Below are 17,991 nucleotides of genomic sequence, written 5' to 3' on the forward strand. Positions count from 1 at the left end.
CTGCTAAGTAAGTGCTTTGCTAATGAATTACTTTGCTTGGTTCATCTGAGCAGTACTAAAAGACTGAAGATTCCTTCCAGGTCAAATGTTTTATGTGAAGATACGTGGCTCTTGAGCATGAACTCTCCATTTTTCTATTCCATTCTATTTTCATTTCTCCATTTTTCAACTATTCTATGATTCTATGATTTTTACATCTCACTATTTTGCTAATACTTACTTTTCCCTTCAGTTCTATGTCAGTTCTTAAGAAAGAAAAGCTGGTTCTAAAAGCATCATTAAATTCAATGTAAGGGCAATTTCTTGAAAGCTAGATTTCTTGAATCACCACAACAGTACCTATTATAATGCAGGATCTCTCAGATTTGTGTGAAAAAGCCACATGTATAAACTACATATTTCAGGTCAGAGCTTAGCAGAAAGAAGCTGTAATGCATTGTTATGTGCAGAGCTTTTCCAGTTTCCCAGACTCTGATAAGTGCATCTTAGTACAAAACTACATTCAACTTCAACATCTGGAAAATAACAAGTATTTATAGCCATTCTGACAAAGTTCAAGGTATTAAACTACCCTCTCTTGTATACCTCCCACTAATCACATTGTGGGAGTACAGAGTTACAGTTTGCTACATCTTACCGAAGTGATCTCCTTCCCCAGAAGGTAATAGCCCTCTTCAGGAAAATGCTGACCTGAGAAGTCTTACTCAGAACTGTATTTATTGCATATAATGCTAATTACATGAGCACTCAAACAACATAACAGCAAAAGGAAATTTATTAAATTAGTTCTCCAAATCTAACTCATGCTACACATGAGTAAATATGCAAGAATTATATATGCACTCACCAATTCATGTTAGGGGCTATAATATCCTCCAGCTTCCCCCCACAACATAAACTAAGACTTAGATCTTTTTTAGTTCAAACCCAGGTAGGAGTCTGATTTGTAAGACAGGACAATGCATCAAAGCATAGACCTGGACAGAAGACCCAAGAAAAACTAAAAACCCATTATACTGAAAGGAGCATTCCTTTTCCCTTCAGATCTCTATCCACAGACTTCATATTTACTGCTGGTTTGAAGTTAGCTTTTCTAGAATTTTGAACTTTCTACTGAGTAATAATGTAAGGAGCAAAGATCTATGGAATTAGTTTACCTTTATTACCTATAAAAGTATATTACTATAAAACAGTGCTAAGCCTAACTAAGCTCTCAAAACCAGATAAAAAAGGAATCACAGGAACAAAGTACTGATGCCATAGATACTTCTGAAAGTCCGCTCTCCAAACAGCCATCTTCATCAACTTTATCAGCTGCAATGACTTAGGAAATATATTCATTGAGCAGATCAAAGACAGCATTGACAAAATCTTCCAGAAAGGAAGATAGTGGGTGGAAAGAGAGATGTAAGTAAATGAACTGATTTATTATTTAAAAGTATTGAAAGTTCTGCAGTGAATTTGAGACAAGGGCTTCATTTTACTTGGTTGAGCTTAAATGGCTATCAATGAACTGCCACATATTCGTTCACTTAAACTGCACACAAAGGCAATAACTGTCAGAAATGTAATTTTCAATGTTAAATGATAGAGCTGTTTTAATCATATACATTTTAATAGGAGGTCCATCAGTGACAGTACTAAATTTAAGTATCATAAGGGAAAACCCTCCTAAATTCTGCCAGTCATTTGCAAGTCAAAACCCAAAAAAGACATCCCACAGGTTCCCTTCAGCAGGCAGTTGGAAAATTGATGCTGCTGCCCTAACAAGATCGACTAATACATTTGAGAACCCTGTGGGGAAAACGATTTTCTTTCGAGTGCAAAAGCACTGGGAAGAATAAATACATGAATTAAATGCGAGTCCCATAAATGTGATGCTCAGAATGAAAAATCAGGAGGCTTGTATTGTATTGTATTTAAAGCTAGGGAAGTTGCAGCACCTATGCCTCAGTTTCTCCCTTTCTCGACTGGGAATAAATAATACGTACTTCAGAGCTAAACATATTTCAAAATTAACATGTTCACCACTCAAAGTTGTTATGAAAATAAACCGTAAAAACCTTTTTAAAATATCTAGACTTTCAATTTAGAAAAAGAGATTTCAGTCCTTGTCTTACTATCTGCTACACCATCTTAAGTTGCTACACTACCTGCAGCTGCTCAACTTAACCACTTACCTTTTATTCCTCTAAACTTGCTTAATGCTTAAAAATATAAGGAGAGCTGAAACTAAAAAATGCAGCTATATGGCCAAATATAAAACAGTGAATTTAGGATATAAATCCACTCTTGCTTCAACAATGTAAAAATTCATAGTACGGAGGTTAAAAAAAAAAAAAAAAGACTGTAACTGACAGTATTTTTTTCAAATGCCTAGAGCTGTTTGCAAAGTCAGTGTTTTATTAAAATGCACAGGCAAAATTTGTACATATGTGATTATCTGTGGAAACTAAAAAGCTCTTATCTTTTGTCTGTCTATAAATTCCATGCATATTAATACCAGAATTAAAAAGGTGCAGATCAACACTGCACTGCTGATAGAAAAAGTGACGAAAGCCCAAAACAGCTTCCTGTTTTCAAGTTTAGCATTTCTAAGTCTCACTCATTATGTATTTTTCCACTCATATCAGTTTAGCTAAGTAACTTACCGAGATAGAAGCAGCACTAAAAGCACTAATAACTGTAAATCTGCATTCACTATTTTTCATGTAGAGTGAACTTATATTAAACACACAGTTGGTATGTTTACTTACAGACTGTGAGAGTACTGGAAAGAGTCTAGTTTTAGAAAACATTCATTCTTGTGCTTTTACACATAGATAACTGGATAAAGCAAATACACTGTACAGCACAGCCTCTGATATAGGTGTACCCAGCACCCAGGTTAAGCATGGTCAGGTTCAGTGAGCCTGCAGGGCTGACCAGACTGTTCAATCATTACCCAATTAAGTTAACATAAATGGAAACTCAGACCATAGTCTCACAATGCCAAAGTTACAGCATCAATACCAGTTTACCGAGACACTGGCTTATAAAATTAGTGTTGATGTTAACATTACATCACATCATACCAACACCATGGAAAGATCCTTTATGCTCAGCAGAACATCAGACTAAAAAGACATCCAGACTTTCTAAGTAGAAGTAAAAGCATTTTATTTTCCAAGACAATATAAAACTAAAACCAGAGATATCAAGATAATCAAGTTGTGAGAACTGGATTATCTCCATCCTAGAACAGAAAGATGAAAGAAACCTAGCAAGTTAATAGGGGAAGCATTTTTTACTACCAAAAAGTAGTATACTCTTTGTATTTCAGAAAGAAAATTATTATTTCAGTTTTCTTTAATTACATGAAAAGCCTTAGAACAAATGTTGAAAAAAGGAATGGTTAGCAGTATAGTAAGAGAAAGGTAGAATAAAACACAGTGTGTGTTTATCACTGGTGAGACACTAAGATACACTGTACAGTATTTCATTAGATGGATTAATTCCACTGAAAAAAAAAAAAAGAAAAAAAAGTTGTAGAACTAGTATGTCTGGATTTTAGTAAAGTTTCAATAAACTGGATATAGGAAAACAAACCAAATTAGAGACAGCATAGAGCAGCACAAGAATATGAACATGAGTTAAGAAGTATCTTGCAGTAGGTCTATCCCACCAATAGGGATGGAGGACGTAAGTAGACCTCAGGGTTTAGCCTCAGGCCATATTTTAGTTAAATTTATTGTCTAATCACATTGGTATCAAGAGTGCTGATGAAATTTGATTGCACTGAAGTTCACTACAGAACCAGGCCATCCAAAGTCTTTTAGTAAAGACTTTCTAGTCCACAGCTTTGACCACAACGGTTTTACTTAATAGATCATCCTCATCTCCTATTCCCTAACTCTAGTTACAGAAGACAGAAGTCCATTTTATTCAGAGAAAATATGTCTTTTTTAGTGAGATGCAGTACACAAGGTGGCCAAACAGCATTCTCCTCTCCTCTACTGAGAAATTAAGAAATGGCAGCTTTCTGAAGAATAGTGGCTGCACACAACTTTCTTCATACCATTTGTTGATATTCATTGAAAAAATATCCTCTAAGTGAAGAATAATGGAAAAATAACAAACAATCATTGGAAAGAAACACAGTTTTCAAAGTCACACAAAACACACTTCAGATTTGCTATGAATTAAAGCTCACTGAAATAATTGTTTTCTCTGTTAGTTTGATCATCTAGATTTAGAAAATGCCCTGACATAAAAAATAGCCTGGCACTAACCTTAAAGGCCATTTCTTTAACTCCATTTAAAACCAGTTAGCTACCAAAACCCACAGTCTATGCTTAAAGAAAATGAATCTTGGAGAAATTACATTATGCTATTTGCACATAGTAAGTTGATTGAATCCTTCCAAAGTGCAAGGTTCAATTAATCTTTAAACTGAAGATTCATGAGGAGGGGAAGGGCTGCTAAGTACAATACTGGCTAGCAGGAAAGTAAAGCTTCAGTAAATGGAAGAGGTCTTCAAATGAAATTTAAAATGAGATGAACTGGAGAGATAAGGGGACATAAAAAGATTGTTCCAGACTGGGGATTTGCAGAAAAAACGCTGGTAGAGCAGACAACTTATCTGGGGAACACAGCTGTTTGACATAACCCTAGCAAAGCAAGCATTAAAACCATCTCCTCAGGGACAGTCGCTTCCAGATCTCCAGTTTTGCATTAACATAGGCCACTTTCTGCATGATGAGGACAAGATAAAGCACAATTTTAAGAACAAGTTGTTTATAGTTCATAATCAGAAAAAAGGAATCATAATTGATTAGGTCACTTCTGGTCCTCTCTAGAGCACTCTGTTGTATGCCAAAGCAAGTCAAGCTCCCCTGTGACAGATGTAAAGCAAATGCAAAAGGTAATTTCACTGCAAGAGATTTACAGCAAAATACATTTACTGATAACTCCTGTGCAATTTTATAATAATATGCTACTATAAGAGACTGATAAAGAGCTAGGTCTCAGACATATAGCTATAGTGCAGCAAGTTTCTGGCACACATTTACTAACAACTACTACTAAACCACATAGAATGGTTCACCTCATTCAGAGTCCTGTTGATGGTAGCATTTAGTTATATTTTACCAGTATGCAAAGTTATGCAGCATAAGAAAGAAAAAAAAAAAAAAAGACTACATGTGCAGAAGACTTCACGCCTCAGATGTTTCCTGGGGAGTTAATGAGTTCCTACATACAGAATTCTGCAACAGAATCTTTCTCAGGAAAAGGAAAATAAAATTCCTTTCATTCATTTAAAGTTGAGGATGGCTGCTCTCTCCAGCCTTTCCCACATTCTTTATATTTCCCCCGAACTAAATGTTTAAAAATATTTATTAATTATATGAAATTCAATTATAAATCATTAGATTCCAGATGTTGCCTACAAGCAAAAGCCCTTAGAGACAACATGAAAAGATAGCCATGCATACCAGGTGCCACATAGCTTTGATTGCTGTTTAAATTCTCAGCTCTAGCTAAAAAGTAATACTGCAATAAATTCAATGAGCACAAAAATGCACAGGAAAGCAAAACAATTATAATTAGCTCAGTGCATACTGCAGCAGAATGACCTAATTTAAAAAGTGTTTTGCAAAGCAATTCTCATATTGAAAGGCAAGTACATAGAGCAAAACAAAAATTGTAGTTTTGAGATCCATGCAAGAAAGCACCAGAAAGTACTCACAAAGGGAGAAAGCAGGGAATAGCACACATTTTCCATTTCTGACAGGCTTCTCTCATTTTCCTCGTTTGTATTTTATTTTTAAACAAGAAGAACTTCAATATCAAGAGCAACTGTTAGCACTTTACTGACATAAGGCCTCCTGGCCATCTGAAGTACTGGGACTAAGACTACTGACATTTTCATTCTGTTACCTTACTCTTGCTTGTTAGTATATTTCCCCTAGTAAAAATCTGCATGTTTTTTTCCCTCCATTCTCTTCTAGACGGCCAGTTACCCAGCAAAAGGCATGGAGGAAAAGGTAATAATTACTTTGGATATCAACAAAAACCAAGTGAGGATGACTTTAACATAGTCAACTCTTTACAAAGTAAAAGGATATGGAAAGACTATGGGAAGACTTTTAATAGCAATTACCCTCTCTAACACCTACAAAAGAGCCTGGAAACATAAAATTATGCTGTGATCAGACGCTTTTACTAGTTTGCTGGTCTAGTCATCATCTCTACTTAGTACTATACTTTCCACCGGAATCATAAATAATTCTTTAAATAATATTAGACACATTTGTCTATAGAAGTCTCAATGCAAATCATTAAGGAATACTTGAACCTCCCATGAGAAAACCATCAAGAGAGACAGAAGCCTAAAGATTTAATTTTTTGAAAACTCCAACTGAGACTTTTCAAGTTGCATTGTTTTGCCACCAGCACATCTATATGGACATTCCCCAGCCATATTGCATAAACAGACTGCATGAGGAGCACGACTGGAAATATTTTGGAATCAACTGGCCATGCACCCAGTTGCATTATTTCTGCATGCTTAATAGAAAAATAATGATTAGAGCACTCAAGTATTAAAAATTTTAACAGCCAAATCAAGCATATAAAAACATCGGACTGGCAACAATAAAAAAAAGGCATTGTTATTGACCAGCTATCAAAGTATGGGCAATTTTATTGAACTGTGGGATACTGCAATGCCTGCAAGAGAATGACCAGTTTATAACATCTAGATTGCATGGCACATGGTTTGGCTACGCCTCACTTTTACAGTGGAAAGATGGGAAGATGTACCCAAAATATTAAGGCAGGTTTGTAGCAGAGAATATGTATAAATACATATATATTTATTATACATGCATGTAAGACAAGTGAATACAGTTGAGAAAGATACTAAACTTTCACACCTGCCTTCCATGACTGCTACGGGTAATGTACCATGGAAATGAGGGAAGAAAGAACAAAATCTGTACTTCATAGATTTTTACCACTGATAAAAATAAGGAAAGTCTTGTATAACAGGAAGACTATAATGAAATTTTGTCCGCAAACAAGTGTTCCCATCATGCTGTCTAACAGAAACCATTACCTCTATCCATAAACTTCTCTTGCTTGCATTCTGAGAACTGCAGGATTACTGAGGTAGGAAGGGACCTCTGAAGCCTGCTCCAAGTCTGAAGCCTACATCCAAACTTGAAGCAGAGTCATACAGAGTGGATGGCCAAGGGCTGTGTCCTGTCAGTTTGATTATCTCTAAGGGTGCAAGACTCCATAAACTCTCTGGGCAAGTGGAAGGAGCTTACACATATATATGAAACACAGTTATCATCACACAAAAGGTATGTGATTGTTCTCCTGTTCCCCAGCTCTCTGCTTGTCAATTACTTGAAACAGAGTTGTAGGGCAGGGAATCCCTCCGCAGGTGCTTTGTTACCACATCGAGCAAAACCAAATTCCTGATCCAGACTGGGCTGTTGTGATCTTTGGATTTTATTCCATGAACTTGAAATCATACTTGGTTGTTACCTACGAAATTATATTTAATCTGTACTTGCTGTACGTGAAACAAATTGATAATAACTCAGTTTTAATAATAGAACACAGTTCAAAGAGTCTATGCTATAAATCATTAATCGAAGCTTGAGATGAACAGTACTTGTACTTTGAAAAGTGGAGACAAAGATTCTTAAAATCTCTCAAGCAAAGAGAAGTAACTTTGGAGTAATACTGCACACTGTAGACTGACTTGCTGCAACAGCAAATTGTGATGAATTATCTGATGGGTGGAATTTTACCAGGTCCACACAAAAACATTGGAATGAATCGTGACCTACCAAATAAAAGAGGAGCAGCTCTAGCCAAAGCATCCCTCCCTTCTGCCAGCATCTACCACTAATTAATTTTCCATTTTTTTTAAATGGGAACAAACAGAAGTGATAAAATGGTTTCTGGCAAGCTGAGCCTGAATTGACGAACTGTGGAATAATCTATCATGAAGATAACACAAAACCAGATGAAAACAGAAAGTTAAAGCTGAACATACCAGGCAAAAAGCCCTTTGTAAAAAAAACAAAAACAAACAAACAACAAAGCCCTCCCCTACTTTTCAGTTCAGGGAGAGACTTTCAAACAGAAACCTCAGGAAAGTTAATTAAAAAAATAGATCTAAAAATCACTTAAGAAAAAGTGACAGAAACTGCTTTAACCATTGCTATTAGATTGAGAATAAATACTATACCCCAATGGCTTAAGATTCTCCATCTTACTCCAGTTTCGTTGAGTGTAACTACAGTGCATGCTGCACAAAATCGGAGTACCTTTGCATTTTCAGATCTTCACAGGCTGTCTAAACCAAACAGCTAATTTAAACCTAGTTGCAGTATTCCTCTTGTAATGGCTGTAAACTGAGGACAGCACAGACAAGTTGAAACCTGTTGAAGAGTCTTTATAGAGCTCATGCTCAGTAAAAAGCATCCAATAGGGGAGATATTTTCTTGTTGAAAGACCTGCTACAGCTGCTTTAAGCCATTTAGAGTAAATACAGGGTAGTGTGAAAAGAAAGTCTTTTATGAAGTAGGTCTTACATTTCATCAGCCCCAAAACACCACTTTCAGAACAAGAGTTTGCAGGGGATCAGCACTGAGAGTCCTGCCTGAGTAAATGGAAACTCACTTTTTCAAGTTATAAACAAAATTAAGGGCAGCAAATACCTATAGTCACTTTCTGTTTCCAAAAGAGTAACTAAATTCTAGTTTATACTCAAAGTTGTAGCAATTATTGTTGGCTGTCAAATACTGAAGAAAAATGGATCTGCTTTAAAAAAGCACTGTAAAACTCGGATAAAGCATCCAGGAATTAGGAATTTTACTGATCTTCATCTAATGGCAAACTTTAAGATATGAATCAGTATGAAATGGTTAACTACTGTAGTTGAAATGGTATACTTTTCATACTGTAGCTGTAGTTGTTCATACAGTATGAAATACTGTAGTATGAAATGGTTAACTACTGTAGTTGAGCTTAATAACACTAAAAATAAACAGGGAAACCCTCAAACTTTTTTGATTATTCACCTTGATTAACACTTGATTATGTTCAAAAGCTAGTGACTACACAAGTTGGTGCTACATACTTTTTATTGCACTAAGCACTGATGGTCTTCTAAGGCTAAGAGCTTTGAGGCAGAAAAGAATATAGCCTCCGAGTCCCACATGGTAGGTGAAGAATTTAAAGCATATATTCAGAGGGTCCTTGAGTCACTTGAACTCAGTGGGCATGTTCCATGCTAAAATGCAAATAGAACCACCATTTTTTTCTCGAGTACAGAATGCAACTTGAAATATTTAGATGTGACAGTGGCCAAATAACAGTTAAAATGCTTTCTGTAAGGAGCAGTAAGTTTGTGGCTGAACATAATACCCTGCTTTCCCTACTTTCTATGAAATAACCTTGAAGTTTCTGGAGGGTAAACCCGTAATATTTTACTTATGAATCTAACAAAACCAATTACCTTTATTTTCCATTCTTCAACCACTGTGTGCATAAGGATGCGCTTAGAGAGCAAGTGAAATGAGTGCCGGGAATTTGCATGAGCATTTAGCTCTACCAACACAAGCCACCCATGAGAACAAGCATAATGTGCTTAGGACGAGCCTGTGTGGCCTAACCCAACAATTTTTACAGTACAGCAGCCTGACAATGAAAATAAATGAGTTAGTGAATGTTCCCTCGATGAAGTCCTTGTAATGAAAAGAGAGAAGAACACTAAATAAGGATAAATACTAGAGAATACTGCCTCACTGAAGGAAAAAAGTTAATTTGGGTGACTGTGTTTAGTCCTTCTTTAATTCCCATGACCCCTTCAAACAGGGTCTGAATTCAGGTTTCTAAAGTCTTTTCTGCTTTTCCTTTCCTTCAGTCAGCTCAACACCCTTGACAGGCTCATAAGCATACACTACCTACATGTACTGCCAGGCTTCTTTCCGGCAATGTGCCCTTGGGTTGAAATAAAACGTATGAAGTCAATTTGTTTAGAAATAAATAACAATGTATTTATAACTGAGGTCACCCACAGTTAACATAAGCCTCAACAGATCTAACTCAGTTCTGGATAACTATAGGAAACATGTCTAACAGTGTGGAGAATGTAATTCTTTAAGACAATGCTGTTTGAAAACTGATTTCTACATGAGTAATATTGGGTAATTTCCCCCTTTCTCTTTTAGCTTTCTAGTCTTAGTAGCTAAGCTACTAATAGGATTAACTGGCAAGTGCCATGATGAATTACTTAATATTAAAAAAATACTAGGGTTTTCCAGGATTATAATGATATACAGATATTAGAAAAACTACCTTAGGGCAAAGCTACACATAGCTAAGAAATTTTCAGCCTGAGAGAGAATACACAGATTTTTTCCTGGACAATGGGTTGAAATATTCATTGCTATTTCAGGCATTACTGAACGATGGCCTGTTTCAGGACTTTTCAGATTCCAGGAGTTAAGGGGTAACTTTCCACAACAGCACTCTGACTGTAGGAGATAAAAGACTGTTTATTCTTTTTTTCACAGGGGAGGGAAACAATGACAAAAGCAGGAAGGCAGCAGTAATGCAGAAATCTGGAGGTGATGATAAAGGGTAGGGAGAATGAAGAAAGCTGTTCACATAAATCCATTCTGGCCAAAATCAGGCAGGTGACAACCAAGTATATATGACATTCAATTGAAGTGCGAATCATCATTTTTCAATCTAGTGATGAAAGAAAATTTTTGATTTTGTTGGGTGTGACAAGTGATTTGAAATACAGAACACAAACTGAAGTTTTCAAACCTTTGGAACACAAGGTTGTGTTGTTTTCCCTGAGAGCACTGTACAACTCTTAAGACCAGAAGGGACACTGCATTTGTCCAAAAGCATTGCTGCTGCACTCTGAGAAGTACACTTAATTGATAGTGACACATTCCTGCTTCACTCTCAACATCTTGCAAGCAGACAGAGCTAGCCAAGTAGCAAGCTGGTATAACCCCTAGCTAGGAGAAAACTTTAGATAGTGACAAATGGTAAAAATTAGTACCTGAGAGCAAGGCAGATCTTAAAATAAGAACTGCTTAATAAAATACAGTGAATGAATGTAAGGATATAAACATTAACTGTATGAGGAATAATTTAGCTGCAGTAACAGCTACAGAGAATTCTAACAGCATTTCTCTTCGAAAGAACAAGTTTTGTTGTTCAGGAGATTTAATTCATACCCCCCCAACATTTTAGAAGGGACTGAAACAGCAGTAAGCAAGAACATAAACACAGTGCCCCCTGCAGCCAGGTCTCTTTTTAATACCTCATCTTGGGTAACCTAACAGTATAACCCAATCAGTACCATTTCCCAAGAAGTTTAATTAAGCAGAGCACAACTAAACAAATTGTTATTTATTAGTGGACCAAGCCCCCACCATTTGACGTCACACTGTCTGAGGCATTTCATTACTAAGACAAATACAGCAAGAGTTAACTTCTCCCCTCAAACCCTCCCATTTATCATTATCATTTTGTTGGTGAACAGATCTCTTCCATCACTCTTTACTGCTCCAAAACTTTCAGACCATCGCCAAGTCTTCCTGTTTTTCATTTTAGCAAATCTTTAAAACAGGAGTGAATAAGTAAAGACCTCAGAGACAGTAGCATAATTAAGAATAACTTGTTTCTTTAGAAAATTGTGCTTTTAGACAAATAGCCTTTTATCAGATCAGAGCACCCAATAAAAGGTAACTGCATTGAGATAAAACATTAGATTTCTGCAAAGAGCATGTTTAATGTTCACATTAAGAGAATATGGAGTCTGCACTTGAGACAAATACAAGAGCATTTACGCAGAAATTCCAAAGTACAACACATGCTGCAGCTCACAGGAGAAGCACATCAGTTCTTAAGCCCCAAGACTAAACTCTGTGTGAAGTAGTCTTCCTGTGAAGAAGACTTTCTAGTCTTCATACATTTCTTCAGTAATTTAGATTAATAAGGCTGTTTCTGTGTAGAAACAGTTGAACATATTCAGGAATAAGTAGTTAAAGAGTTAAAGCCAAAAATTTGTACTGAAAACCAGTAAAGCTTCAAAGTTTAATTTTTCATCATCATTAAAAGGATGGATTACAAAAAGAGGAATCTTGCCTATTCTTTGCCTATTTGTATTCTTGTTCATAGAAATATAAACAAATATTTTATTTAGTTTTTGTTTTTCTCTGGACAACTTCAAATAATCTCAAATCAAAGATCCAGATTTCCAAAACCACTAGCATTAGGAAATTTCACTTATTGTCAGATGTTGCTCATACTAAAATTTTAATTAAAAAGAAACCCCCTTCAAAACTGATTTCAGGTTCAACTACTTCAAGTAACTTTTCTTAGAGAGGCAGGACTGGATAGGTACGCTATATGTTAGCACTTGTACCATCCTTAAATTGTATTTCCTTTTTGTTGCATTTTATACATAAAGTTATTATGACCTATACTCGATATTTGCCCCCCCCCCCCAAAGAAATTCACCAAAGCTTATTGAATAAATCTAAGCTCTTCTAAGGTAACTCTCATGCTGAAACAGTAGCATTTTATACTGCTTTCTAAGAATTGCTAGAAAGCCATATAAAATATCTTTTAAATATCAAATACATCACAGAAAATTAGGTATTTTTTCACAGAACTTTCGTTCATAAAGATCTTAGAATTGTGAATACAAATATTGCAAGTTAATATTTCAGCTGTTGTTATAGAGGCTGGTACCTCCACAATGCTGTTGCTATAGCTCCACTGCTACTGAGATCATATCTCTTTATAATGAATAGGTAAATATACACAAACAAACCGTTGAGAGATACAGATACTCATCTATAAACCCAGGCAAGAGTAAACACTGAAAACTTCCTCCTCAAAATACTTTCTGCAGTAGGTAAACAATTAAGAAGGATACAGAATCTTGTACATTTTCCCCATGTGGAATTATTCAGACAAGTATTTTTACAGCACACATCTTTACTGTTTGTATATCAGCAGCATAAGTCTCTCACCATCTTAGAACATCATCATACAGAAAAGTCCTGGAGTAAAAGACAAATCTTAAAAAAAAAATATTTAAATTACAAGAATGTCTAAAATGGACTGACCAATCTAATGAAATGAGACATCCAAGTGAGACCTCACTTGGAGTATTGTGTGCAGTTCTGGTGTCCTCAACATAAAAAGGACATGGAACTGTTGGAGTAAGTCCAGAGAAGGGCCACGAGGATGATCAGGGGACTGGAGCACCTCCTGTATGAAGACAGGCTGAGAAAGTTGGGGCTGTTCAGCCTGGAGAAGAGAAGGCTGCGTAGAGACCTCATAGCAGCCTTCCAGTATCTGAAGGAGGCCTATAGGGATGCTGGAGAGGGACTCCTCATTAGGAACTGTAGCGATAGGACAAGGGGTAACAGGTTCAAACTTAAACAGGGGAAGCTTAGACTGGATATAAGGAAGAAGTTCTTTACTGTTAGGGTGGTGAGGAACTGGAATGGGTTGCCCAAGGAAGCTGTGAATGCTCCATCCCTGGTGGTGTTCAAGGCCAGGTTGGACAGAGCCTTGGGTGATATGGTTTAGTGTGAGGTGTCCCTGTCCATGGCAGGGGGGGTGGAACTAGATGATCTTAAGGTCCTTTCCAACCCTAACTGTTCTATGATTCTATAATAGTTATTCTCCAGCCTGCACTCAAACTAAAAAGTTCATTAAATGGGAACCAGATTATAAGCACAGTAATTTTCATCTCACATGCTTCTTAAGGCAGGTAATTTCTCAGTCCTTCTGAAGAGCATTGTGTACTTACAGACTATTTATTCCAAGGTGGATTCAGAGGAGGAGTAAAAAGATATCTGGAAAAACATAAGCTTTCATTTTTCTGAGCTGCATTGCTTTAGGTCAGCTGCCTGTGCCTTTAGAAAAATGAACCTTCTGGCATTTGTCAGTAGGCCCAAATACTGTGAAATGCTGAAAAGGTGAAAGAAAAAACTTTCCCCGCACTGCCTTCCTATCTGATCTTTTGTCTCATATGTTCCCCTCAGGGATGTACAAGAAATTTCTCTGAATAATTTAGAAGCACCTAGACAGAAACCAGCTTCTACTTCTGAACAAAAAGACTGGGTAAGAAGCTGACTGCAGCTGTTCTACTCTGCTTTATCTGGAAGAAAACTGGATTAAAGAAAGAAATTTTCCTAACAGAGTAAGTATCGAATACATAACTGTATATAAACAAACTTCTGCATTTATGCTGGGGAAGGCACATTCATACTTAAGGCTACACACTCCTTTGAGGGCAAGATTGATTCTCTATACCTTTTGAAAACCCAAGAAATCACATAGCATGAAGTAATCAATCAACATGTAGAATTCAACTCTTAATTTGGAATTAGAAGCAGAACAACTGGTCTTTATTCTAGACTACAGTATCCAACTCTTTTCTTACTATGAGCCAACTTTATTTCCCAACAGCACTGAATATTAGGCAGATACAAATGACTTTTCTGCAGTTTCTGTTAGGACTGAAATAGTCTTACTGCCTGCAGATCCTTTCTATGTCCCAACACACAGAGAAAAGAGAATAAAAAGTCAGAAAAGACTGTTTACAAAGCTATTCTGCTAATACGCACCCAAAACTCATAAGCCATGGGTTACCCATACCAAGTTCAGATTTTCACAACAGTTATCATCAGCTGAAACAAAGTACTTACGAATGTGGGCTCAAGACTTACCAGCCTCTGCATACTTTTCACGTGGGTAGGACTAATAGATAAGGCCTCTTCATACCAGCGTTTGGCTTCATCAATATTTCCACGAAGTTCAGCCACCTGACCTCTCATGTAGAGAACATAGTGCGACATTGGAAAAAGATTAGCTGCTTCCTGGGTACACGCTGTGGCCTCAGCAGGCTTCCCAATTCCTATGTAGACTTCAGCTGTGGAAGGAATGTGAGGACCAATTAATGATTCTTGCCTCATCATACAACGACTAGATCTTGTCACTGTGCTGTACTTGTAAATAGTTTCATTCTAAATAAAGACTATTCCCCCCCCAAAATTAAGAGAAATTATTACACAAATTATTTTAAATTAATTATTCTTCTAGGAAAGTTGCTTTACTAAATGTGATAGGAATTTGAACCTCTAAAAGGCTGTTTTAAACACAACAAAACCTTCAGAGTTTGTTATACTTAACTGAAATCTAGGATTTTTTTATTTAAGTTTTATTTTTAAGATGTGAGCATGCCAGCACTCCAGTACTATTTAAGAACAGAAAACCCAACACAAAACAGCACACAGAGATCCTTACAGTAGGCAAGAAAACCAAACTAGTTATGGGGTTTTCTGAATTTCACATGTCAGCCATTAAGGAAGCAGTAGCAATTGCTCCAGCTACCAACCACTAAATGGCTAGTCTGGTTCTAAGTTTCCTATCTCAGAGTACTATTATAATAATATTATGATAATGAAATATAATGTTATTTGATATGAAAAATTGCCATGTTAAGTTAGCATCAGGTGTGAATTGCTTAATTGGTGTTCTGATTTGATATCATTTGTTCATATTTCCAAGCATTTTATCTACAATATCCTCCAGAAGCTAAAAGCATTTAACTCTGTAGCTTGAATTTTTTTAATTTTTTTTTTTTTAATAAATAAAGAAGCTGTATTTAATTTAACATAAATCACTCCTAGAGGAAAGCAGATAAGTAGCCTGCCACACACTTGTCCAAATCAGATTGACTAGAAGGGAAAAAAGGTTCATTCAGTAAGAGATTAACAATTTACAATAGACGTATTTGCCTTCAGTAGCTCTTAGGACACTCTTCAACACTGCTATTTCACTACCCTACTGGATTATCTTAATCTCTTGCTGGAAGAGTAGGAGAAGAGAGGAATAAAGAAATACTATATACAAGAAAAGGATGATAAAGGTTCTGGCTTGGGTTACCTAGTTCTTTTACATTGGTATAGACCCTAGAAAAACTGAACCTCAAAGTAATTGTATAAGTGCATTCTACTGTATCACACTGTACAAATCTTCTAGATTAAGGTTTGAATCTAAATGCTCCATCAAAACGGCAAAGTGATCTATCACTGTTCAAGCCATGCTTCCTACTGTACAGTACAAGGCCACCCACCTTGGTTTAAAGGCTATCAGATAAGGATCTCACACTACAGTAGTGGATTTGTGATTATGCCTAAAACTCTGAATGGGACTAATGTCTGAGTGCCTTTAAAGAAGCTCTATTCTGAGATAATTTTATCAAATTTAATAGTATCCCTAACTAGACAATTTCAGTACAGCAGAGCATATAAACCTTAACTTACAGGTGATACCTGCTAAGCATATTTATTTTAATAAAAATCAGTTTGTAATGACTAACAAAAAGCAGACTTTCAGGAGCAGCTCGTGAGTACAGTTTAAAGGTCCTACTAGTTTTCTTTTTTTTTTTTTTTTTTAACCAATTTTTGTAGGGTTGCTGGATTAGATCGTATTCTTTCTCTAAGAACTTATCTTACTGACGTGAGAACATACATATTTTCTTAGCAAAAGAGTTTTATTTTGCTCCTAAGTTGACTCAGTGATTTCACAGAACATGTTCTACATAACACAAACAGTACATCCGTATGGATGTAGGGATTAATGCAGTATATTTTTAGAAACTAATGAAATGTTTTTAATGGAAAAATATCTCATCCACATGAGGAACTAAACCATGAAATTGCAGATTCCGCACCACTTGGATTTTTCCCCTAACCCTAGAAGAACCGCCTACCCTAGTCAGAGATGATACTGTATGACTGAAGAATAGCAAATTAATATTTTCTAGGATTTTACTTTTACTAGCTGCTGGTGAAATCCAAAGAGCAAGTTGTAGCCATTATTTGAGAGCCGGACATACAGCATAAAATCTGAATTGAACCAAGAGGGCTTTTTATTGAAAAAAAAAAACCAACCAAAACAAACCCTAAACTATTTTGGAAAAGCTTCGGGTACTTCATCCTTGAGTGCTTTTCTAAAAGCTATACAGTCAATATACTGTATGAGAAAGAAGATTTTAGTGAATATAAAATACACTACATTATTTAAATGCTAACCATTGGAGCTCTCCTGGTGTTATTGTCTCCTCTCCAGCATCATCAGACTTGAAACACTTTTAAATACACACTCTCAAATTGTTTAGTGAAAAGATATGAGAAATATAACTTACACAGACTGTAAACATACTAAGTAAAAGCTATGATTACTAGAAAATAATATGTAGAAACTAAAAAATTACTTTTATTTAGTACCACAATAATTCTAGACTGAAAAATAAGTAGAGATTAACTAATTTAACAGACTGCAGTTGAAATTCTGTATTCCTTGAGGGGAAACAATTATGGTAGCAATGGCTTTTAACATTAGCCAATAAAGGCTGCAGTACTGCTTAGAAATTATTCTTAGGCTACTGTAACATATACTAAATCTTGCTTTCTTGCTTACTAACTGCAGCAGATAAACTTGACAGTTATTAACAGACCTTCCTAAAAGCATTAGACAAAATAATTCCTTTATTTTTGAAGCTATTATAGGCTTATTTTAAAAATAACTCCTCTTCTCCACCAAAAGTTATGATACCCCTATAGAATATAGAGCAGGCTTTTTGAAAAAAAAAAAAACAACAACCCAAAACAAAGTACAAAAGAATGAAAGTTGAGCTTGTGGCTAGGTGTCAAGCTTTAAAGTTCATTCAAGAAATTTCCGAAACTGAAGGAAAACTGTTCATCCTGAGATAATGACTTCAAACTGAATACAAATCTTAAATGCCAACATGGCAAATTCAAATAAATCAGTTGCGGAAAACTGACAAGTGCCAGCAGATTTTGTAGGAAATCTCAGACAGGAGCAGTAGTCTGAAGGGAAAAATGAGGTGCCAAGTCTGATGTGCTCTTCTGAATG

General features: G+C 36.0%; 1 protein-coding gene across 4 annotated transcripts in view; it reads right to left on the reverse strand.

Annotated features, from left to right (window-relative positions):
* Positions 1–17,991, reverse strand: part of TTC7B (tetratricopeptide repeat domain 7B) — a 138,785-nt gene that overhangs the window by 17,449 nt on the left and 103,345 nt on the right. For all 4 annotated transcript variants that reach the window (XM_061463793.1, XM_061463791.1, XM_061463792.1 and 1 more), the window contains one exon: positions 14,778–14,980. In XM_061463793.1, the coding sequence (XP_061319777.1) occupies positions 14,778–14,980 (203 nt within the window). The remainder of the gene's footprint in view (positions 1–14,777; positions 14,981–17,991) is intronic.

This window comes from Pezoporus flaviventris, unplaced genomic scaffold (genome assembly GCF_033815535.1).
Source record: "Pezoporus flaviventris isolate CSIRO_AGI_PZ_B2104156 unplaced genomic scaffold, CSIRO_AGI_Pfla_v1 ptg000036l, whole genome shotgun sequence".
NCBI classification, from domain to species: Eukaryota; Metazoa; Chordata; class Aves; order Psittaciformes; family Psittacidae; genus Pezoporus; species Pezoporus flaviventris.